This window comes from Neovison vison, chromosome 6, assembly GCF_020171115.1.
Source record: "Neovison vison isolate M4711 chromosome 6, ASM_NN_V1, whole genome shotgun sequence".
NCBI classification, from domain to species: Eukaryota; Metazoa; Chordata; class Mammalia; order Carnivora; family Mustelidae; genus Neogale; species Neogale vison.
The window spans coordinates 184462171-184488085 of NC_058096.1; the positions used below are offsets into that span (position 1 = coordinate 184462171).

A 25915-nucleotide genomic window follows, 5' to 3' on the forward strand; every position below is an offset into this window, starting at 1 on the left:
TTTGAGCCTTCATTTAAGCCTATACATTTTCCTACAGGTGTCTGCTTTGTGTGCACTCGCAAGTTTTGAAATAAACTGCATTTTTATTATTATTCCATTGCAGATATTTTCTGATTTTACTCATGAATTGTGGAGAAGTGTTTCTCCTTTCCACATGTATGGGTTTTTAATAGTGATACCTTTGTTACTGATTTCTTTATATTTGTGTCAGAATTTTACTATTCTTTTGAAACTTGTTGAGATTAATTTTATGTCTTCTATGCAGTCATTTTCATAAATTTTAAAGCTTGAAAATAATGTGTGTCCTTTAGTTGTTAGTGGCTGTGTTCTGTGTCCATTGGATGAAACTTGTCTGTTGAGCTATTCAGACGTTCTATATCCTTGTTGATTTGTTTTGTCTGTTTCATGTATCAGTTTTTGCACTGGAAGAGTTCTTTCAAAGTCTCCTACTAAGTTGGTGATCATGTCATTTTCCTTTAGACCAATAGTCAATATTTACTTTATATTTTGAGGCATATAATTCATTGTTATTAGTTTATAATTGTTATAATCTCCCTGGCTAGTTGAAATGTTTATTATATAGTGGCTTTCTTTATCCTTAATAATGTTATTTTTCCTTAGTTTATTTTGTCTAATATTAATATGGAGATCCCAGCTCTCTTTTGGTTAGTATTCGCCTATCTCCTTTCCGTTCTTAGAGGAGTTAATTTTTCTAGACATGCTTCAGTAAACTTTTGGTGACTAGTTCAAATTCTGACATAATTATGAAATCTTATATTTTTTGTATGTGAAAAATATACTCTCAGCATCTGATATAAAGCTGTGATGGGTCAGTAATTTGGGAACCATTTGTGACTTCAGATGTCTTGGGGGTTTGGGTCTTATTGTTAGGCACATTGATATGTCTGGGTTTCCTGATTCAAGTGTGTCTGTCTTTGACTCCCCACTCCACACTCAGTCAGTCATGAAGTCCTTTTAATTCTTCTGTATGGTGTCTTTCATTTAAATTCCTCTTTTTGGTCCTACTTCCTTTCCTTTAATTCAGGCCTATATTTTCTTATTGTTGCCAGAGAGTTCTGTCTCTTCTCCTTGCCACCAGAATCTCATTCCCCCTCTTGCTTTTTTCTGTAATAATGCCAGTCTGGTCATTCTGAAATGCCATTTTGATCATGGCTGTCCTCAGAAGTTCTCAGTGGTTTCCCCTTGCAACAAGGGGAGTGCCTGAGCTAGGTTTAGAGCCCCAGCTTTATATCCTCTTCCTCGTCTTTTATGCTTCATCCCTTACTCCTGCTGACTGGGCTCCCTGTCTCTGTCCCGCCAAACAGATAAACTCACCATTTCCCAAGTTTGCCATAAACTTTAGCTTTTCCTTGCCTTTGTGTATTCTGTTTTCTCTATTGGAAGTATGACATTTTGCCTGAACCTCTTTCTCCTGACCCCGGCAAAGTCATCTCTCCACTGGAAGGCTTTTCTTGGTGATGATCATCTTTAATTCTGTCACTTATAGAATTGAAATTCCTGGCACAGTCTTCTCATTTGCAAGGCTTTATTTGAGGATCAGTTCCCCCTGGACTGTTGCCGCCATGTGATTGCTTGACCTTGCCACAAAGAGTTCCAGTGCCTAGAAACCCACTGATGAGTGAGGGAGCCTGTTCTATTCTGAAGCACCTTAGATGGGTTAAAAGTCCTCCTTTAAGTTGGACTGATATCCACTTCCACCATGTTAGTTTTAATTCTGAACCCATATAGAGTAAGTCCCATTCTCTTTGCATATGTGCTCTATCCCTTCTAAGGCTTCCAGATCAACCTTTTTTTTTGTCTTGAAGTTACTCTTCTAGGTCCAGACTTCAAGTCTTTGGCCTTCCTGGTCTCTTTTTAGACAAACTACTTTTTCAGTACTGCCCTCGCCCCCCCTTTTTGGTCATTGTCCTTTTTAAGTATCCTTCAGGCTAAACAAAATACTCCATGTCTGGCCAGAAAGTAGAGGGGAGCCTTTGAGCTGTTGTTTTCAGGGGGATTGTGGACATTACTGTGTTCGTGTAGTGTGGGAGCTCATCTACTCATCGCTGGAAACCCCAGCACACTATTCTTAGTTTGCCATTAGCCAAAACCCTTAACATTTTAGCAGACGTTGTTTAACTGTAATTCTGCTTCTGGGCTAGTGGTTGAAGAACTTTGCTTTTGTCCTTGTTTATTTACACCTTTGTGGATTTGGTTTATTCCATTCTCCTGTTGAATCTTTTTGGAACTGGAATCTGCCATTTGCTGTAATACTGTTTGTAAACTTGACTCTTGAAAATCCCTTCAAAAAAAAAAAAAGAAAAGAAAAGAAAATCCCTTCAGTAATCCTTTTCCGAGCACTTACGATGTGCCACGCACAAGGCAAGGCCCTGGGGGATTGAAAAGGGGTTAGATAAGGCTTCTGCCCTTAAGGAATTAGAACACACATTCTCTGCTTTCACCTCTGACAGTGAATGAAATGCTCCACGAGGAAGTCTGTCACCACAACTTTGTGCTCTTCCGCCAGGTACTTTCTTTCGGCTTGAAATTGATCTTCCCTCTTGAGGTCAGATGTGAATCCCATCAGCTTTATAACCTTATCCCCGCTATGTTCTATGTTCTGCCTGTAGAGGGGCCATGGGAGATTTTGATGTGTCATCCTGAAACCCAGGCACCTTCTCTGTACACGTCTCCCAGGCTCAGGCCAGTCGGGGAGAGGGTGTCGGTTCTCATGCACCCATGTCATTTCCTGAGCCTACCATTTTACCTCTTAACTGCCTGCTGTTCATGAATTTGGGGTTCACTGTCTTTGGATTCATTGCTTTTCCTTTTTCACCTTTTGGAAGTTAAGCAGGATATACTTGCATTTTTTCTGTCTTCTCTGTGGATGTTAAAGGCTAGAAACATCATTCTTATTCCGTCAGTATGTATTTTTTCTGTGATCAGCAAACTGTCTTTTTATTCTTATAATCAGTGTCCCAGGATTTGCCTTCCATAATAACAGCTCTCAATTTATAGTTCTTCCTGAACATTTTTCTCTTCTCTTTAGTCTCAAGTTTACTGAACAGACCAACAGCCCTTGGTCAGACAGAGAAGCAGACTCCTTGGAACTTCTCAGATACAGTCTGGCCCAGGCCAGGCCCTGATCTTCTTAAGCCACAGTCCACAAAGCCAAATCCTGCTTTTAATTTGAGACGGTTGAGGTCACAAAGTTGAGCCTGGCCATTAGAAATGTAGAGAGACTGTAGAGTACCATGGTTGAGAGTATGGGAGCCAGCTGGCTGACTTCACCTCTCTGCCTGTATGGCCTTGGACAACTCCTTTAAACTCTGTCTGCTTCAGCTCTTCGCCGAGTAGGGCAAGTCAGATGAGGAGACTCGTGCAGTGTGATCAGAGCATGTTCACACAGAGTAAGTAGTCGATGAATGGTTTGTAAACAAAGTGCCGGTGATGCAATGCTTGCTTACCAATCTCACGGGCTGGATTAGGCAATCAGTCTGTAGTAATAGTAGCTGACCGCACGTCAGGCATTGTGCCGAGCACTTTACAGTCATTATCTCTCTTCATTTCACGGGTGTCATGTGAATCTGGGCTCTGTCCCCATTTTATGATTGCCCTGGGTCACATAGATGGAAACTGAAGCTCAGAGAGATGAGATGAGCCAAGCCTGTTTGTCTTCAGAGCCTGGGCTCCTAGCTACCTTGCTGTGGTCAGTCAGTTCCCTGTCATCTTCCAGAGCAGGTGACACCACCCTAGCCCCCATAACACTGTACATGCTGTTGAAGTTCCATTCCCAGCAGTGCGCTCATAAGAAAGATCAGGATTCGGGGACGGGGGACTGGTGTGCTCTGTGAGGCTCAGGGCGTAGAATATTATGCTGGGAACTAAGGACGGACGTGTGGAGTCTAGCGGGGCACAGAGAGAAAGGAGGGGGTGAACTAGGCAGGGGCCCAACTGGAGGCAGATCCCCATGGTCACAGTGATGTGCTAGGTGTGGGGGCGGAGAGAAACTGGTCACACTGGTGTGGCAGATATGGGTGGGGTGTACAGAATATGTTAGAGAGTTAAGTCTGCAGAATGGGAACATTCACTCCAGCGGCCCTTGGGTCACATGTGGCTCTCAGTGAGTTTTTGAAACTTTGAATGGGTTGTCAGCACTTAAAAATTGGATGATGTGATGTAAAAGTCTGGATTTACAGCTGCTCTGGAAATACCGGAAGTTCTGGCAGTTGCTGGGCCCACATCCCCACATGGTAACAATTGGCTGGAGCTGAGGCCAGCTGCCTCCATTATGTGGAACAAGTGCTCTCTGCTGTGGCATAGACCAGCCCCCCTCTCCAACTCCCATCTGCACGGATATGAGGGCTGCGGAACTGGTGACCTCCGTGGAATGGACAAGGGGTCTGATACTGCATCAGAAGTTCGTTGTGCTTGCCCCCTGCCAGATTGCAAGCTCCGTGCGAGCAGGAGCCACGCTAATGCTTGTGCCCCGCTTCATTGCCGGGGCTCACCAGATGCTCCACCGATGCCAGGCACTCAGGAACCAGGGTGTCTGGGTGGCAGCAGTGACCATGTTAGCGTGGGATGCATTTGGAAGCTGGGACAGGCCCCTAGAATGCTGAGGAGGAAACACACTATACAGTTCATTTTGATCCCCATTTTTAAGGCAAACTTTGGATGACCACAAAATAGCAAATAGGCGGCTTAAAAAGGAGAGGGTGGTGTGTGCACCTGTCCGGGGAACACTGCTGGTTGTGCAGTGCTGTGACCAGTGCCTCTCCTGCTCATGGACAGCTACTCTGCTGTTTTCTTCTGCCGACACAGATCAATAGGAACGCATAAGGAGGGTTTGTGGCACGTGCTCGATTGCCTCGATCAGCAGGACCACAGCACTACGGAGATCACAGCCTGAGCTCGGGGCTCTATACGGTTTTGCAAAAACCGGTAAAACCGAATTGCTTTTAACCAGGGATATGATCTTTCTCCTGGCTGCTCGTGGTACCCCTCACTGCAGTTTAGCCTGTGTTCTTGTTTTGTTTATTTATTTACTTGCCTTTCTTCTGCACTTGGCATCCCTTGGGGCTCTGCATGAATGCACCTTGCCATAGGGAGCACTGGGAAAGAAGAAAGTCAGACTGCCTCTCCCCTCGGGCTCCAGCTCCAGAAAATCAAAGCCAAGCCGAGGCCGCTCTTTGCTGCCTGCAGCAGGGTCAGCGGTTTGTGTAATGTTTTGCCCATCAGCTTAGCTCTGCTGATTTCTGATGTTTTTGAGCAGGGGGATGAAGAGCGGCCTTTTTCAGCAGGTGGGACCTGCAGCTGGGATCAAAGCTCCCCGTCCGGGCTCCCGCTGACAGCAGCCCCTGCTTTCCTGTAAACCGCTCATGGTGCGGCAGGATTTGTCTCTGTGGAGTGGGGTCGCTCCAAGAAAAACTGGCGCAGATGCCCTGAGAAGGAATGGAAGGAGAGAAGCACTTCTGTCTCGCCCCGTGCAGGGAGCATTTGATAACATCATTTGAATCAAACCATAATTGGGTTTTTGCAACCAGTTCGTGTAGGAACATGAAACACTGTTCAGCCAACAGGTTTGGTTCTAACAACCGTCTTAACTAGAGGTTTAAGTTGTACTGTGTATCCCTATATTTAGTCAAATAATATCTTTGAGTCACTTTTTCATTCTTATTTTTAGTAATCAGTAATTTTTCTAGGTAATAATTTGGGTCTGATTGGGACTTTTTGGCAGTTCTTCAGTTCTAATTATAGAAGACTTTTTGCTTGTATGTCTCGATGATAAAGTGAATGCAGGATTTTAAAGAGCTGGCCAACAAACTGGTTGAGTCCTAATTTTTGAGAATCATGGCTACCACCTAAAAATATGGAACAAATTACAGTTCCCGTCCTGACAAAACTACCCCAGGAGATTTAATTTGCATAACTCTTTTGACAGGAATCGGATCCCACGCCATAGGAAAGATTCTCCAGCGGTTTTACTGGCAAATGTCCTCTTCTAGCATCTTGTTTTATGTCATAAATAAGCTCTAATTACCCAGATGGTATCACTGCTTCAGTGTGAGCCAGGACCTGGTGGGTCTGCACCGCAGAGGCTCTGGCCTTCCTTGGGGCTAACCCTCTGTCATGAGGCACATGTTCGCTTTTGAGCGCCGGTGAAAATAGGGACAGCTGTACAGTCCTGTTTAGCTCATGAGGCCAAGGAGAGGATCAGATGGACTCCTGCATCTCAAAGCCATTTGAAAACCCTCCAGTCTGGTGCCAGTATGGAAGGTTAGCACTCAAGACCGTGGTCAGCCCTGTGACCTGAGCTATGTCTGGGCCTCATCTTTGTCAAAGAAAATTAGGGCTTCCGATTAGATCTGTGTGGTCCCATTTTGTGCACATAGTTACACAAGGCTATTTTAATTTAATTAATTGAAATTAAATAAAATTGAAGATCTAGTTTCTCAGTCACATTGGCAGCATTTCAAGTGCTCCGTAGCCATGCGTGGCTAGTGGCTCCTGTGTTGGACAGCACAGAGAGAGAGCTCTTCCTGATTATGTAAAGCTGGCCTGGACAGCCCTGGACTCCTCTATCTCTCAGATATCTTCCAATCTGGGATTGTGGAGATCGCAGCAAGGTGGCTTGCTTGGTCCTTACGGGAGAATGAATTGCGCCTTTAATGTCATCCCTGCCACCCAGACATAGCAGGGGCTGAAATGTTGTAATCTATACTCCTCGTTGCCTTGGTGGCTGAACAGGAGGTCTTCCTGTGGCATCTTTTACATTTTCTTAGATGAGAGAAATTAGCTGTAGAATGATAGGTTTCTGAGCCATCATATAGTTACATCTAGCTTAAATTTGTAATATGAAGTGTTACAAACTTTGGGCAAGCCAGAATTTTTGCTACATCTCTGGGTCTTCTTTTTAGAAACAAGGTGAAGGTGACCTGTTGTTATTTCCCCTGAGCACGGGACAGTGTAGGTTGGGTCTCAGGTGGATAAACGTACAAGAAGGAGTAGCTGAGGCATGCGTACATAATATGGAGATTAGAAACAGCCACGTGGCAGTTGCTATCCACGGGGCTTTTAGGACAAGGGGCAGGGGTAGATGGGAGTGTTGTAGTGAGCTTAATAGCTCAATAGACTAGAGATTCAAGCCCAGAGAAATGAAATAGGTAAAAAGCAAGAAAAAGCTAGGTCCCCCAGTTCAGGCTATTCAAATATATTGGATCCCTTTTGTCACCTTTCAGTGAAGCCTTCCTGAAGCACTCAGAAAAATTGAACATCGCCTGTCCCTAGTACTTCTGCGCCACCTTTTTAGCTGTTTTTTCCTGTGGCACTTATACTCTCTGGCACATCATGTATTTTACTTACTTTGTGTTTATTGTCTGTCTTTTCCTAAGAAAGAGTGTAAGTTCCAAGGATCCAAGGATTCTTGTCTGTTTTGCTCAGTGCTTGGGCACATTAGCATTTTCCATGAATACTGAGTGAATGAATGAATGAGAAAAGCAGATTGAGAAAGAAAACGTTTCTGAGAATGAGCCTTATGATCAAGAGAGGCCATGGTGATGAGCCAAAAGGTCCATCAGAGCAGGGCTCCTTGCACTGTTTTACCTGGAACCATCACTGGTGAATGAATGCAGTTTAGAGGTTATATTTGTGCTTTATGACAGAGGCCTGGCTCATAATCAGGCTGCCCTTAACAGAATGTGTGAAATGAAAGCAAATGCTTAGCTCTCCAGAGCTGACTCAGGAATAAGACAATCTTACACTACTCCCTTCCCTTTTAGGGGTTTGATCAGATTGAGTGAGCAATTTTTTACACAAAAAAGTAAGGTGGTGATAATAATAATCACTTTGACACAGTCACAACCCTCTGGAATAGTTGTATCCATCAGACTTCTGTGTATCCAGATCCCCTGTAGAGCCTGGTAAAATGCTGTCTGATGACGAGGTCCATGGTGGGGCCCGAGACCTGCTGCTGTGACAGGTGCTGAATACTGCTGCTCTGCTGGTCCAGGGGTTACCCTTGGAGCAGCAAAGCTTTATTAAGGAGAGAAATTAAATCTTAGTCATGGCATCAGTTGCCTTCATTAAAAATAGTTCTAAATTCCCCTCGAATAGGCTAGGGACTGTCATTTCAGGATGCTCTGATAGATGCTTTCCACTTTCGTTCAAGTAGTTATTGAGGTAGCATAAGCAAGCATCAAGAAAATCAACCTTCCCCAGTTTTGGTTTTTCTGTAGTTGAGCACTTGCCAGCACTCTTGTCAGGACAGCTTTCAGTTCCAAGGCTTCTAAGGCAGTTGTTGAATACCCTAAGTCTTAGCAGACTTACACTGGTTCCTTACATGTGAGATGTGGTTGTACCCAGTAGGGGGGTGTGTGTATGTTAAGCCATGGATCTAGCTGCTTCCAGAGGAGCCTGGATGGGAATTAGAAGTCTGTTTTTATGGTGCAGAGAAGCTCGCAGTACGTGACTCTCTCTCACTGTGAGACTCACTATGCCTTTAAAAGAATTACTGTCCTGGAGGATTTAGTTTTTTAAGATTTATTTGTTTATTTTAGGAAGAGAGGTACAGGGAGGGGTGGCGGTGGAAGGATAAAAATCCTCAAGCAGACTCCTGGCTGACTGTGGAACCCCACTCGGGGCTTGGTCCCAGGACCCTGAGTACGAAATCTGAGGCGAAATCAAGAGTCGGATGCTTAACTGACTGAGCCACCTAGGTGCCCCTGCCCTGGAAGAATTAATGAGGGGAAAAAGGAGCATCCAAAACCATGGACATTTCAGAATTTGAGCCTGAGACTCAAACTCCCTTGTAAATCAACGATTTTATCTTTTGTGCATCTCTCTTTTCCTGCCACATTCCAAGATAGAGTACAGTTGACCTTTGAACAACGTGGGGGTTAGGGCTGTGGAGCCTGCCCCCCTGAGCCCTTGCCTCCATCTTCATGTAGTCAAAAATCTACATATAACTCTTAACTCTACCAAAACTTAACTACTAATAGCCTACTGTTGACCAGAAGCCTTACTCTTAACGTAAGCAGTCAACTAAACATATTTTGTATGTATATGTATTACACACTGTATTCTTACAATAAAGTGAGCTAGAGAAAAGAAAATGTTACTAAGAAAATGAGAAGGGAAAATACCCTTACAGCTCTCTATTGTGTCGGTGGGCCTGCACAGTTCAAAGCCATGTCGTTCAAGGGTCATTTGTGTTTATTGTTTGTGGAATGTTGTCCTTCTGTCCTGTAGTCCAGGGATGTAGCCATGGACCTATCAGTGCTGTTGGTTTGTACCATGATTCTGTGGTTCCCATGTCACCAAAACCATCCCACTTTTCTCTCTTGGGTTGCTCTCATGGGCTTTAAGAGTGTTTGCATGTAGATTACCCTTTGTGTAGGAAACCTTCTCTGCTCTTGCCCCCCCTCTCTTCACCATTCCACCCTGAAATGGCTGTCCTTCCTCTGTGGCCTCAGGCTAGGACTGGATTATAGTCAATTTTCGTCATTCGCTTAGTTATGTTCTATAAAGTTGCCACAAACCCTGACTTCCCAATCTCAACCTTTGCTCCTAGGGGAAATACAGGGTTAGGTTCCTGTGGGCTTCTGGTCACAGCATTTTCATCAAACAACAAACAAAGGTACCTTTGTTCTATCTATGTTTCTGTTTACGGGTACCTTTTATATTGCAGATTCGTTAACAGTGACCCTCATGGCCAACAGCAAGGTAACTCAAGCTGGAACAAAGCTTATCTAAGACAAATATTTTCTTTCATTAGACACATTAGAGCCTTTCAGCACTGAAGAATACTAAAGGGGTGCCTGGGTGGCTCAGTTGGTTGAGCATCCAACTCTTGGTTTCGGCTCAGGTCTCAATCTCAGGGTCGTGAAATTGAGTCCTGCATTGCACTCTACGATCAGCATGGAGTCTGCTTGGGATCTGCTCTCTCCCTCTCCTTCTCCCTCCCTCCATGCTCTCTCTCTCTCTCTCTCTCAAATAAATAAATAAATAAAAAAAATTTTTTTAAAAAGAATACTAGATAGTAATTTGGCAGTATGTTCAGGGACCATTTTTAAAGAGTGAAATTATCATAAAAAATCCTAAAATGCAAACAGTGTGTCACTTGCTAGACTGTGAAAAGGACACTTTTTTGACAGTCTGAGAGCTGAAACAAGAAGTCTGGGAAGGTGCTCTTTGGCAACTAAAATGTTCACCCTCTGCGCATATTTGTGAATGAGCATAAAAATGCTCATTGCCTTTGAGGTTACAAATAAATTTTAGCGAGTAGGCAAATTCACAAATAAGGAATCAGTGAATAATGAGAATCTACTGTACCTTATAGATAGACTAAACTTTGGTATAGGGAACAGCACAATAGGGATAGAAAAGAAAAAATACATGTCTTTCTTGCCTTAAAGAATTTAATATTTGGAATTTCAAGAAAAGCATTGAAGTCATCAATCTGGGCTTAGAATTAGGACTTTGGACTTCTTGCCCCCATTTTAAAATACAGAATGGTTTTTGCATAGAATTCTCTTGTGGGAAGAGACTGTGCTCAAAACTCTCAAAGCCTTGGGGCGCCTGGGTGGCTCAGTGGGTTAAGTCTTCGGCTTGGGTCATGGTCCCAGAGTCCTGGGATCGAGCCCTGCATCTGGCTCTCTGCTCAGCAGGGAGCCTGCTTCCCCCACCCCTTCTGCCTGTCTCTCTGCCTACTTTTGATTTCTGTCAAATAAATAAATAAACTCTTAAAAAAAAAAAAAAAAACCTCTCAAAGCCTCTGAGCCAGACATTCCCAGGGCATCCTGTGCCAATCATTCTCCTTACTTCACTATGATGTGATGGCTTGTTTCTTGCCTTCCACAGACTGAGATGATCTGATCTTCAGATCAGAGGCTGCATTTTGTATTCACCATTCTATGCACCAAACCTGGCATATAGCAGGTACTCAATAAATATTTGTCAAAGACTGACCTTGAACCCGGGCAGTTGAACTGAAAAACTGTAGCCCCATCTCCTTGCTTCTAGTTCTGGTCCTCAACCCCTTGTGCACAATTCTGAAACCCAGAAAGTTCTGAAAGTACACGTATTTTGGGGGCAATTGACAGCAAAACCTGACTGACCTGAACTTACCTGCCGTGAGACTATAATCTTTACTTAGTCCACTTGGAGAGACTAACCATACATTTTACGGCAGAAAGATATGAGTGTATTTGATTACAGGTTGTTGCAGGGAGTGTTAGGTCGTATATGGCATAGTAGTAGAGATCCAGAATTACTTTTCTGAATTGGAAAACAAACAGAAATTTTAAAACTCATATAGGTCCAAGGGTTTTAGATAAAGCATTGTTGACCTGTGGTGGAATTTAGGGATTTTTCTGTAGAAGTTTTATTTGAGGAAATGGATCATTTATTTAGAAGCAAATTAGCCAGAGGCAGAAATGGTTAGTCTCTGACTGATGAGAGGAGAATGAAGTGCCACGATCTGAAGGCATAACTCCTGAGGGGACAGCACTTGGTGTAAAGTCAAGCCCCAGGGTTAGTTTAAAGAGTGCTCAGTAGTTCTTTTTGTCAAGAGGAAGCTTACAGAATGAAAGCCGAGGAGTTGATTTCTCTTACGACCTTAACATCAATACAGGAAATATTTACTTGGAGTGTTAATCTACAGGTGCATGTGGGGCGCCTGGGTGGCTCAGTGGGTTAAGCCGCTGCCTTCGGCTCGGGTCATGATCTCAGGGTCCTGGGATCGAGTCCCACATCTGGCTCTCTGCTCAGCTGGGAGCCTGCTTCCCTCTCTCTCTCTCTGCCTGCCCCTCTGTCTACTGTGATCTCTCTCTGTCAAATAAATAAATAAAATCTTTAAAAAAAAAAAAATCTACAGGTGCATGTAATCTACACATGGGCAAAGTTGATTAGAAAAAGAAATCCCTTGACTTTGAGAAATGATTTGAAAAATCTGACCATGATGTCCAGTTCTATTATTTCATGGAGAAATGTGTTGGTAAACTTACTCTCCTGGTAAAAAAAAAAAAAAAAAAGAAAAGAAAATGTTAGCATTGAGGTAGAAGATCCGCAAGCAACTGAAGTCAGCCAGAAATACCTGTTCAGTTTCCTGATCATAGTAATAATAAAAGAAGGATCTGAAGACTTAGTCTTGTTGTTTCCCGCCACCCCAGGTGGGAAGTTTTCTCTTGTTACTGCATAAATGCAGGTACAGAATGAAGTCTTCTAAGACTTTTATGCGCATTTTTTTAAAGAAACATCTGTTTTAAGAAAATAAGCTTTATACTACTCAAATTAAGTAAAATCGCTCACTTGGAATAAAATATTCATCCAACTGGTATAAAGACTTTCGGGGGTTCATCTTCAGGTTTCTGATAGGTATGAAGCAGTTTTAGGGGGTTGGAGGCAGAACTAAAAGGAAAATTAGTAGAAATTATTACTTTTTATTTCAGAAAGTACCAGGATTGGTCTGTAGATCAAATGTCTGGGGAGGTGGGATGGGGGAAATGCCTTTAAAGATGTGATTTTAAATGCCCCACAGACTGGCTTTCACCACTACCTGGGGAATAACCCCCATAGCAGTGAGCTACGTACTTCTGCAGAGAACAACTTTCTGTGTGTAGTTCGCACGTTGAAAGAGATGACTAATGGATCTTTCTCTAGGCATATTTTGAGATTCTCTTTGTATTTGGTAGAACGTGCCATGCCTTTTAAAAAGACATTTGCAATGAGGAGTGTTGCATTAGAGGCCTGCCAGTTTGCCCGGAGGAAACAGGATCTGGCCCCGTGATCTGACCCCCCATTAGGACACACTCCTTCTCGCGGAGGCTCCGTCTACTTTTCCAGAGCAAATGTCAGAAGCCTGTGACTTTTTTTTACCGGGACACATATTTGTTGTTGTTGCTGTTGTTGTTTTAAGCTAATTTTTGTTGAAGTACACACAGATTATAAGTAGATAAAGAATGAACTCAGCTGTGGTAAAATACCAGTGTAACTAGCACCCAAATGAAAAATCGTGCTTGAGGGGCCCTCGATGCCCCTTAGTGCACTGTCATTCTCTGGCCCCTGCCCTGTAACCACCGTCCTGATGTCACCATCTGTTGGTTTTGCCTGTTATAGAAACTGGGTAGGGTGAAATGATATAAGAGTGTATACTCTTCTGTGTGTGGCTTCATTCTTTCATGAAGCGGTTTTGTTTTTGAGGTTTATTTAGTTTAGAGAGAGGGAGTGAGGAAAGAGTGGAGGGGAGGGTCAGATGGACAGGGAGAGAGTCTTAAGCAGACTCTGCACTGACTGTGGAGCCTGACTCAGGGCTCGATCACAGGACCGTGAGACCTGAGCTAAAACCAAGAGTCAGAGGCTTAACCAACTGCGTTATCCAGGTGCCCCTCTTTCAGCGTAATTTTTGTGAGTGTTCTGACTCAGCATTAATCTTAAAGGTCTCTTTGGGGCAACTTTAAAAAAATCCAGCAGATTGGTCTGAGGACATCAAGTCTAAGAAGGTGTGCAGCTAGTTGTGTAGTCCTGTAATTGTGTAAGGAGTATGAAGCAGGGGCATTGGGGAGGTTGAGCATTGAGTAAGCTCTAGGTGGCATATTTCTGAGCACTTTCCTCTTTGCCTTTGATATGCCAGAGGGACTTCTTCCCTGCAGGGCACAGCTTTCCAGGTCCAACAAGGAGCAAACCTAGTGGGTCTGCATTTAGGAAGGAGCTCGGTGCTTCAGCTCTGTCTTCCCTGCAGAGGGGTGACAGGTTCATTCACTGCCCTTACTCCTGTCAGTGAGCTGTTCTGATGGGCACAGCATGGAGTGGTTTTGTGGAAGAGCGGAGGAGGGTACTGCAGGCCTGCCCCAGAGGTGGCCATTTAGCGCTGTGCCTGATCCTTGGGAGGAGTGGTCTGTCCCAGAGCTGTGTCCCGTCCTGTTGTTCCTGTTTTCTCCCCAGGAAATCAAAGGTTCCAGACTTCCTTCAGAGGGCCTTTTAACCATGGTTCCCAGCAAGTGGGAAGAGGCAGTGCTGATGTGATATGTCAGACAATTAATAATTCTGGAAGAGCCGAACCAGGGAGCAGGCAGTGTACCACTGTCATTCATTTTATAGAACAGGCTTGTCATTAAGAAACCACAGAATGGTTTAAGATTAACTGCTTCATGCCATGGCGATGTGTATTTAAGAAGACATTCCACCGTGTATCATACCAGTGAGTGGATAAATATTTTGAATTTTCAAAGTTTTTGACTCCTGTCATAATTTGGAGAGCTGCATGCTTCAGCCTGTGGATGTGGTCAACGTACCAGCACTTAAGTTATTTTCCTGTCTCAGTATTGTCAAAGCGGCAGAGCTTACTAACTTTATATTTTGTAACCAAGGAAAATTTTAGCATTTAGAACAAGCACACAAAGAAATAAACACATTAAATCACTTAACCCGACCTTTCCTTCTCAGAGCATGCCAGGAAATTTGGAAGCAGTCATTTTCATTCTGCTTTCAAGATGGGAAAAGGGAGACAAAAAGGACATGTTTGAAAAACTCTATCAAAACTTCCACTTCTGTAGACCTTAAAACTTGTCCTGTTTCACCAAGTTCAATAGTAGATCTGAGTATAAGTAGTGGAGGGCAAAGGGCAGAGCATACTACTCGGTGTTCTGTGGCATCATGAGTGGGTGTCAGGGGAATGAAGGTACTGGCTTCTCAGCCCTCAGGCTGGCGGGGATGCAGACCCTGTGTCACGCCAGGCAGATGGCATCATCTGTGTGTCTCATGACGTGAAATTGTTTCTGGAGTGCTGCTTTACACAGACCGCTTTTCTAAGACTGAGGTGGGATTTTAGCTGAGTACTAAATAAGACCCCCGCATGGGAAGACCTAAGGGAGAAGTGTACCAGAAGAAGGGTACAACAAGTGCAAGGGCCTTGAGGCACGAATGCATTAACAAATCCTCAGGATGGAGAAAGGGCAGCGAGTGGAACACAGTGACTGGGACACTAATGGCGGGGTGACCTCACTGAGAGGCGGGCACGACCCAGGGGCCAGATCTCTGGGGCTTTGTCCTCACTGGGGAGTTTGGATTTTATTCTGTTTTGGGAAGCCACTGTAGGTTTTTACACTGGGAAACATCATGATCATAACAGAGAAATATAAAACCATGGTGTTTGGATTCAGAGGGGAATTAGAAACAGATTCAACCCATTCTCTGCATCTTACTGGCGAAGGAAACTTTTCTGTGCCTTGCTGCTGTTGATATTTTTGGTGGTGTCATTTTTTCATCTGTAAAACCAAGAGGTTATATATGATGCTTTCTGATTTCCGTTCAGCTCTAAAGATCTTGATCCCAACATACCCTTCTCTATTAGTGTCCTAGGACCACTGTAACAAATGACCACAAACCAGATGGCTTAAAACAACAGAAAGCTGTTCTGTCAAAGTTCTGGAGGCCGGAAGTCCTCCACAGGGTTGGTTCCTTCTGGAGGTTTCAGGGGAGTGTCTGTTCTATGCCTCTTTCCTAGCTTCTGGTGGTAGTGAGCAATCTTTGACATGTCATGGCCTGTAGATACGTCACTCCAGTCTCTGCCACCATTATCACGTGGCCTTCTCTGTCTGCCTCTTCATTCAGTACTATGGTAAGGACACCAGTCCCCCTGGAGTCATTGGATTGCGGACCTGCCCAAACCTGGGATAACCTCATCTTGATTTGATTATATCTGCAAAGATCCTATTTCCAACTAAGGTCATATTGACAGGTTCTGGGGGATAGGACTTGAACATATCTTTGTGGGGGACACATTTCCACCCATAATACCTTTGTTCCACCACCTTCATAGTAATGCTTTTTCCATCTTGTTGACTGACCTCTACTTAGTTTAATGGAATCTGAACAGCCATTTCACCTGAACAGCTAAGCGGTCAAAATACTGCACCTCTGTTACTAAACAACACTGTCTGCCCTTTTCACATAGATGAAATGTAGAAATACTGTCAGAATTGTTCAAATCTGACATACCCAAAATGTCTTGCTTCATGGAATCATCAGCCTCAGACCCATAATCCTCACTTTCCCATATTCTTTTCTGTCCAACAGAAGTGGGGTTTTTTTGGTTGTTGTTGTTTGTTTTGTTTTCATTTTTGTGTATTTTTTACTTAACCGGCTATTTGGTTTCATTCAAATTGCATATTTATTCTTTGCCTTGTACCAGAAATTATTTAAAGTGCGTGTGTATGCGTGCGCACGTGTGTGTGTGTGTGTGTGTGTGTATAAAACAACATGGTGTTAATTAAAGGTGTGGTCAAAGAAGGAAAAAAGCAACAAAATGAAAAGGGAGGCAAGACAGAGCTTTGGATACATTACATCATGCCAGGCAGGTCACAGATTTTACTTTCCTAATAGCCAGTATGGAGAGGGGGGCCTTTGAGTTTCACACTGCCCAGAGTTTTGTGGGGCCAGTTTTGAAATAGACTCTGAACATCAGTTTGGAGGATTGCATTGAAGCATTTCAGCGAAAGCAGTTCTGCTGGGAGGCAGGGGGAGTAGAGGGAAAGGTGGCAAGTTGATGGGACTCACATTTCCATCTCTGCTAATCTGATTCGGTCTGGCATAAATGCAAAACCATTTCGGGGAGAGATTGAGTCAGTTTCTTTCAAACAGTTCTTCCCTTCCCCCGGCCAAAGATTTTATTTATTTTAAAGACAGAGATCACAAGTAGGCAGAGAGGCAGGCGGGAGGGGGGTGGGAGTGGGGAAAGCAGGCTCCCCGCTGAGCAGAGAGTCTGATGCTATGTGGGGCTTTATCTCAGGACCCTGAGATCATGAGCTGAAGGCAGAGGCTTAACCCACTGAGCCACCCAGGCACCCCTCAGACAGTTCTTTATGAACATTGTACCTTTCTTAATCTGTTTATCATCTTCACCCTTCCACTTCTTAGATGGGTATCAATGAAGAAGTCAATAGTAACCTCTCTGGATTTGGGTAAGCCTTCATTCACCTTCCTGGGGCATGCTCTAACGTATGTGGGATTACCATAGCAATTTTTTTTATATGGAGTCATTTACTTTGCTCTAAAGTGTGTGCACATTTGTGTATCTAGTGCAGCTACATAGGTGTGTCAATGCCTTATTTCTGAATATTCATTCAAATTTCTGTACTTAACAGAGTTACAAAGAGAAGTGATGATAGTCAAAACGCAGAAATAGTCACTAATGATCAAACCACTCAGTTTAGTCCCCATTCTAGCATATTATTTCCTTCCTAGCATCCTACCCACCCATCCAGCCAGTGTTTTTTTGTTCGACTTCTTGTTGGTTGCTGATACTGTACAGTGCAAATAAATTGCAGATTGGGCAGAAGAGCAAGGGCTTCACAAGGGCAGTGAAAGTGATACAGGAGTTGTACTTGAGGGAAGCACACAACCACTGACGTTGAGGCTTGGAAGCGTGGGATTAGTTAATAGTTGAAGAAGGAAATTCTACAGTAATAGGGACATTAGTGGGAAGTCTTTAAATGCCAAAGGAACCGTTTGAATATCACATGATTGGAAGACCCTTGAGAAAACTGTTGATGCCTTGGTGATTATTTGTTCTCAGATTTGCTCTTAAAAGGCTGACCTAAAGTGATGAATGTCATATAGCACTACACTGGAATTTTGTTAGAACAAAATTATTAAAAACAATATTTGGTTCACTCTTTGTTCATTGGGGGAAATGGCACATAGTTGCAGTTATAACCTACATATTAATCATTAAGTATTTTATGAACTTGTTGGTGTAATTTGTAATTTTTTTTTGAAGGTGAAATCGTAACCTTTTTTTTGGTTACTATTTACTATTAAATTTTGGTCTTTTATGTTGATCTACCTTAAGTGACCTTTTTTGGTCTTAATTTATCTTCCATTAGTGAGCATCTCTCCATTCTTTGCTTCAGCCATAAGGGGTGTAGTATGTTGGAGAGTATCCCCTCAAAATTCCCAGAACCCGAATATATGACCTTATGTCGAAATAGGGTTATTGTAGATTTTAAGTGATAGTAAAATGAGGTCATGCTGGAGTTTGGTGGCCCCTTAATCCAGTATGACTGGTATCCTTTCAGGGAGAGGAGAAGAGACACAGAGATACTTCCAGAGGGAAGATAGCATGTAAAGAAACAGACACAGCAGAAAGAGTGCCTTGTGATGGCAGAATTTGGAGTGATGGGTCTACAAACCAAGGAATACCCAGGGTTTCCAGCAACATGAGAAGCCAGAGGCGTGGGACAGGTTCTCCCTCAGAGCCTTAGAAGGGACTTCTAGCTTATAGAACTGTAAGAAAAGAAATTTCTGTTGTTTTAAGCCCCAGTTTGTGGTAGTTTATTAAGCCCTAGGAAACTAATATAGGGCGTTTTTCAGAAAATTATTCTGCTATTTCTTGGACTATGTGTTAATCTTCATAGTCCGGCCCAGAAAGGTATTACGTCAGGTTGGAAATAGGTAGAAAGTGATTTCACTGCCTCAAACTCAATATGGCTTAAATAACTTGCAGTATTTTTGGTATTCAATATGTAGCTTCTTGTTTAAAGAAATGGATTTTTTCTGTTAATAACCGAGCTGGGAGCAGTTTTCACTAATATAGTGTAACAGCATACACTTCTCTCTTCACCTGTGCATCAGTCGTACTTGTGTTTCATGGTAGCTTTCAAGAGAAGACTGTCACTAGCAACTTCTACTTAAAACTAAGGCATTATCTTTTACATCGGGCTCCATAAGTGTGTTTTGTACAGAGGATTTCTGAAGTTTGAAACTGGTTCTTTTCAATAGACTGGGATTATGATTATATGCCATTTAAAAGGTATTGCCAGCAATACCTTTTAAAAAGAAAGTTGTAGTACTGTTTGTCCCCAGACAGAACCTGGGGTGCGTGTGTGTGTGTGTGTGTATGTGTCCTTTAAAATTCAAAGGCCAAGTCAGTGTATTCCATCATCCGGTATGAAATGTTTGTTGAATTGCCTCACTGGCACCCTGTCTTACATTATCAGTTGCTGGCTCTAGTGTCAGTCTGTCATGCCTGGCAGGTTAGTGGGTTTTGGCAGAGGAAATGAAACCTAGTCAGTTACTCCGAGATTTATAGTAGATCTGCTATTGCAGGAAGTGGTGAAAAGTTGATTGATAGTTGGAGACAAAATTCTACAACAAGAAGCAGGATGTATGCTTTCTATTTATACCCAGGTTTCCCTACATTTTAGGGCTCCTTTTGTACTTTGTTTTGGTTCTTTCATAAGGCCATGCAGTCCCCTACCCTTTAACACAGTCACCAAGATATGAAATAATTTGAGGGGATTCTCTGTTAGCTTAGCCATGGTAAAGGCATGTACTTCCCGCTGTGACTGTTACTCTGTTGTGGTACTTGTATTCACTGGAACTTGTCAAAGAGCCATTTTTTATTTAAAAAAAAAAAAATCCTCCAAGTAAGGTATTATTTCACATCTACAAACAGAATGAACGTGTTTTTTTTACAAGTTACATGGTAGCGTTACATTTCCAAAAACTTTCTAAGGAAAACTTGTTTTGAGTATTTTATTAAAATATGACATCACTGTGATCCAATCATCATGTCTCTTTTAAAAGATGAATCTCTTCACTCCTGGAGGAATACATCCTTAACCAGTATGTGCTCTTCACTTAGATATAGAACATATACTGTAAGTACAATAGTAACTCAGCGTATTCATGACTTTGTATCCTAATGTACCTGGTCTTTGTAAGCATTCTGATTAACTAATGGTGTCACTCAACTGCCAGAGCTTTTTGACATGAACTAGCTGGTCTGTTTTGAGTGTGACAGTGGAAAAACCACTAACTACGTTATTGTGGTGCTTTCTGAAATGGAAAGGGACATTGTGGAGTTAGGTTCTAGAATTTACAAGGAGTGGCAGACTTAGAACCAACTCTAATTGTACCAGTGGTTGAAAGAACAAAAAGTCTCCTCTTTCATGGCTTGATTTTTTTTTCTCCAAATGAATAGTTTTTTTTTAATTGCAAACAATGATTGCTATAATAATTCTATTCAAAATAATTGAATAGAAACAAACCCAACTTTCATTCCTTGAGCTGTTTGGTCACATTCTACATCAGTGATGTTTTGAAATTTTTAATTCCTTATTATTCTAGCATTCTTTAGGTGGTGAATTCAGAATGCTCGTCCATAAACTTAAGGTTTCTGTCACAACTTTAATATTAATTTAGGAAACTAGCCAGCTTGAGGTAGTAGTAAAAGTGGGATTAATAAATAGAGATGAGTCTGGGTGAAGAATCATAAATGAACACAGCATTCATTTTTTACATACTTTATTTTTTCAAAAAAAGATTTATTTATTTCAGAAAGAGAGAAAGAGAGCATTAGTTGGAGGGACAGAGAGAGAGAGAGTATCTTGAGCAGACTCTGTGCTGACCATGGAGCCCAATGTGGGGCTTAATCACATGACCCTGAGATTATGACCTGAGCTGAAACCAAGAGTTGTATGCTTAATGTACTATACTGTCAAGGTGCTCCCATTGTTTTTCTTTTTTTTTTTCTTTCTCTCTCTTTTTTTTTTTTTTTTTTTACAATTTTATGTAAACCGGTCGCTTTAAATGTGATACAGCACTTAAAATGAGAAACAAACTGCAGGAGAAAAATTCACATTACCCAGTAACAGGCACGGGTCCTGTTAGGATCACATGGCTCATCTGAGCCTCTTTCCTGCCTGTCAGAGTGGATCCTTTTTAGTCTCACATTTGTGGGGTAGGCTGGGTCTGAAAAGAGCCAGGATTACAGGTGAGAGGCTTTGAAATTCCAAATTTGTTCTGTTACACACGACAGATACAGTAAAGTAGACAATAGCAAAGATCCAGATAGTTTCATCTTGAGAGTTGACACCTCTGCTCTCTTCACTGTTTCCACAAAAATTATCCAGATGTTTTCTTCCAGTTCTAAGCCTCTGTCATTCAGGCTCAGATGTGTACTTCACTGAAGCTTGCTAAGCTAAACCATCAATGTTTGCAGACTTCTGTGCCTGTACCTGTCAGAACTTGCTCATTTGGAAGATGTTGAATAAAGCTCCAGCTGGGGAGAAGTGAAGAATGTGGTCTTGGGACTGGAAACTTCAGAGCCCGGCGATTTGTGGGAGGCCCTGTGGCAGAGGAGGGAGTGCCCTGGGGCTCTAAGGCACGGGTTTCTGATCTTGACTGTGCCTCATTAGCTGGGTGAACTTCAGCAGGTCTCTTACTCCTCCAACCTTCTCTTATGTCATCTGTAATGTGGACAGAGATGAAACTGACCGAGAGGTTGTCATTTGGAGCAGATGTTTTTGGATCATCATCTTTTGTATATTGTTGGAAGTATTTGTTGTGGCTTGTAGGAATGTGAGATGTATGGTCACTGAAGTAAGAGCTTTTATTTCAAAATTTTATTTCTAATATTATGATTTAGTGAGAGGCATGGTCTTCTTTCCCAGATTCCTTGCTCTTTCTCTCTTCAAGCTGCAGGTTGTCACCCTGAGAAGATCTGCTTCAGTGAAAAAGATGGCAGTGAACTAGCTCCTGGGCTGACAGGGCCGTAGGGCAGAGACGTCTCAGACTAGTCCACTACCTGGACCAGATTCTTTACCAGTGGTCATCAGGGTTTCAAAACAGATGGTGGGTAAACACCATCGACACCCTCCTTGGACGTGGATGTAAATTACATTGTAACCATCTTACTCCATAACTGTGCTCCTCGAGATGTCTCAAACTGGTGGGAGCATCCAGAGTTTATAACCCTCTGGTGAATCATAAGCTGATGTCAGCTGATCTTATCCTAGTTTTTCTCTTTACCCTAGAGAGGTAAGCTTCCTTTTCCTAAGCTCTGGGGATTCCAGCCCTGACACTTGGGGGTTTCCTTGCATACGAGAAAGTTGCCCTCCATGATCGCTGTTGCCTGTGGCCATGCCCCTCACTCACTGCGCCTTGCACCTGTCCGTGGATGCTGCCTGCGCTCACGGAGGGCCAGCAGTGGGGATGGAGCTACTTTGCACCAAGTTTCATTATCACGGCACATATTCTGAGACCAAAGGGTCTCAGATACATCAAGGCACTTAGGTGAAAAATACCACCTTTTTTCACTCGTTTCCATTGCCCCACCAGTCACTTCAGCTCCAGTGAAATGAAGCTTCATTTTCTCAATGTTATGGGATGGACAGCTCTTTCAGGAGTGAACTTGCCTTGTGAACTCACCCTCCTCCAGTGTGTCTCAAAGCTGCTAAAGTTCTGTATGCTCATTTCTCCTTCGAATGTAGAGACGCGTAGAAGCCATGTCAGTGTGCTGACCACTTTCACTCACTGCCACCCATTTTCATCATCACTTCCGATTTTCCTCTCTGGGAGAGTGAAGACAGGGTTTTTGGACTCGGAGTATGCTTTTCGTTGCTTCTTTCAAAACAAAAGGAAAAAAATTAATTCATCCAAGTTAAAAAGTTTATATTTAGTATAAGGTAACATTACAAATTTAGAAAAATACTCTCTGATATAACACAAAACGGTGTTCCGATAAAAATAAAAACACTTATTTGTGGAGCATAACAAATAGCATGGAGGACATGGGGAGTTAGAGAGGAGAAGGGAGTTGGGGGAAATTGGAAGGGGAGGTAAACCATGAGAGACTATGGACTCTGAAAAACAATCTGAAGGGTTTGAAGTGGTGGGGGGGTGGGAGGTTGGGGTACCAGGTGGTGGGTATTATAGAGGGCACGGATTGCATGGAGCATTGGGCGTGGTGAAAAAATAATGAATACTGTTATGCTGAAAATAAATAAAAAATAAATTTTTTAAAAAGTACACTACATCAAAAAAATAAAAAGTACTTCATGCTGCTCTCTATAGTACTGCATTTTATTTTTCATATATTTAAAACTTTTGAATAGGAATTAACGTTCACAGAGGTTTAAAAATAATATGCAGTGAAAAGCCTCCCTTGTGCCATCATCATCCTCCACCTTTCTAGTCCCTGCCCCTTCCCCCCACGTAAGCTAGTGTTTTCTGTAGCTTTCCAGGTTTATTGATAAGTATACAAGCAAATAGATGTGTTTATATTTCTTTCTCGTTTTTTAACATAATAGATAGCATATACATACGGCATGCCTTTTGCTGTTGCTGTGAAACAGGATATCTGGGTTAGCCCATGAACAGCTTTGTTCCTTACACAGCCGTAGACTCTTCCTTTGCTCAGAGAGGAGAGTCCGTAACTTGATTAACCAGTCCCATATCGGGGTATGAAAAGCAATGATGGAGTATATAACCTTGGCCTCTGTCCTGTAGCATATGTGTTTAATTTCCAGATGTGGTATTGCTGGGTCAAGGGTGTGTACATTTTCAGTTTTGTAAGTTATTGCCAACGTCTCCTTCACAGGGGTCAGACCTGTTTAATTTCTCATCAGCAGTATAGGGAGGTGCCGTTTTCACAGTTTGGCTAGTCATGCTAGGCTAGTGTTTGGATGTTTGCCACTGTGATAAATGAAAAATGTATCTCAGTGTGACTTTAGTTTGTACTTCTCTTATTTGACTGGAGTTGATCATCTTTTCATATGTTTTACAAGCATTTATATTTATATTTCCTTTTGTGGGAATTATCTGCTTATGTCTTTTGTCCATTTTTCTGATGAACTGTTATAGCTCATTTTTAGGAACTTTTTGGGGGAGATTAGGCCTTGCCCTGTGACATGAGTTGCCAGTATTTTTCTCAATTTTATATTAGCCTTTTGACTTGATAATGTTTTGTTTTGTTGTTGGTGGTGGTGGTTTTGATCTTACAGAACTTTGGTGTTTGTTTTTTTTTTAATTGAATTTGTCAGTCTTTGTTTTTCTTTTGTGACTTCTGGATTTTTTTTTTTCTTTTAAGATTTTATTTATTTATTTGACAGAGAAAGAGAGCACAAGCAGAGGGAGTGGCAGAAGGAGAGGGAGAAAAAGGCTCCCCACTGAACAGGAAGCTCTATGTGGGTGTCGATCCCAGGACCCTGGGATCATAACCTGAGCCAAAGGCAGATACTTAACCGACTGAGGTGCCCCGTGGCTTCTGGATTTTAAGTTGTAGTTAGAAAGGGCTTCCTCATTCTAGGGGCATAGAGGGAATCTCCTGCATTTCCTTGTAATACTATATTTGCTTCATTTTTTTTTTTTTTTTTTACATTTATAGCTTTGATCTATTTTGGGATTTATCTCAGTGTCACGTGAAGTATGGATCTAACTTTATTTTGTTTTTCCTGGGCCAATTAATCAGTAGTCCTAATATTTCTTCAAATGGCTTTGAAGGTCCAAAAAGTTAGCAGCTCTAGCAGAAGCCTTAAAGGAAGAATCCCTGACAAAGGCCCAGCTGGGCCTAGACCTGGAAGAGCTGGAAGCCGCAGCACTTCTTGTGCAGGAGGAGGAAACAGCATTAAAAGCAGCCCACCCCATGTCCAGGCAGCAGACCCCTTCCTCCAGTCCTGAGGCCAGTGATTCCGAGGAATCAGACAGCACCACGTCGTCTGAGACTGAAGGTTCAGACTCCGAACAAGGGGAGCTCACAGGCAGTGAATCTGAGACAGCAGATCCCTTGCAAGTTTCCTCTCCGGAGGGAAGAAGCGCCCTGCTTATTGTTGCCGGTGGGGTGTGCAGAAACTCAGCCACCGAGACATCAGATGGCAGTCCTGGAAAGCCACCTGCCTCTTCCCAGGCTCTTAGAGGGTGCCGGCCGCTGATAGAGGAGCTTGGAGAGCACCTGAACTCGACTGTTCAAGTTTCTGAACCTGAGGACTCAGCTGCTGGAAGGCACAGCACCATGCAGGACAGAGTTGACCGGCAAACACCGAGTGATGGACGCCAAGCGGTTTTCCCCACCATTGAGAAATAGATAAGATTGGTTTCCTTTACTGAATGATAATGCTTCATTTTCACTTTGTCCTTTTTCTTAGTGTGTACAGCAGTGTTTTTCGGTGAGCTGATGTTGATAGCTGTTGGTTTCCTTGGTACAACTTTAAAAATAAAGTTTTAAAGTATTTTTGCCGAAGTATAATTAATATGGAAGATGAAATAATAGTTGGGCCAGAATCTCTAGAATGCAGAGCCCATTAACATGGTTTTCTTCAAGATTTTATTTTTAAGTAACCTCTATACCCAATGTGGGGCTTGAAGTCACAACCCTGAGATCAGAAGTCATAAGTTCTAACAGCCAGCCAGGCACCCCCATTAATATTTTTGGTAGCCTCACCAAGCGATATTTGACATACAATAAACTGCACGTATTTAAAATGTACAGTGTGTAAGTGTTGACATATATATGTGCACAAAATGAAATCATCACTGCTGCCAAGATTCTGTTGTTACCCATCATTCCCAAGTGTCCTCATCTCCCTTTGTTACCCCTCTCCCCTACCCCCACCTACCACCCACCCCTCCAAATCAAAGCACTGATTTGCTGTGACACCGAACATTAGTTTGCGTCTCCTAGGATTTAATGTAAATTGAATTTATAGTAATATGTACTCTCCCAAAAATTAGGCTTATTTCACTCACTGTAATTATTTTCAGATTTGTTGGTGTAGCATGTATTCAAAAGGGCATTTTTAAAAAGGTTTTTCTTTTTTCCCGTATCTGAGAAATATTTCATTGGATAGATTTTTCCATTCACCTACTGACAGACATTTGGTTTGTTTCCAGCTTTGGGTTGTTACAAATAAAGCTGTTATGAACATTTGTGTGCAAGTCTTTGTGCGGACATATGCTTGCATTTCTCTTAGGTAAATATCCAGTGGTGGAATGGCTGAGCCGTATGGTAGGTATATATTTAACAGTTTAAGAAACTGCCAGACTGTGTCCCAACATGGCGGCACCGGTTCTCGTTTCCACCGGTAAAGTAGACTTCCAGGTCCTGCACATTCTTGTCATCACTGAATGTGATCCGTTT

The 25915-nt window shown here is 42.6% G+C and overlaps 1 protein-coding gene across 1 annotated transcript in view; it reads left to right on the top strand.

Annotated features, from left to right (window-relative positions):
* The window catches only part of SHQ1 (SHQ1, H/ACA ribonucleoprotein assembly factor), a 102371-nt gene extending 76669 nt beyond the window's left edge, over positions 1-25702 (top strand). Inside the window, exon 11 of the mRNA XM_044253154.1 lies at positions 24283-25702. Coding sequence (XP_044109089.1) covers positions 24283-24862 — 580 coding nt within the window. The 3' untranslated portion in view covers positions 24863-25702. The remainder of the gene's footprint in view (positions 1-24282) is intronic.
* Positions 25703-25915: the final 213 nt, after the last annotated feature.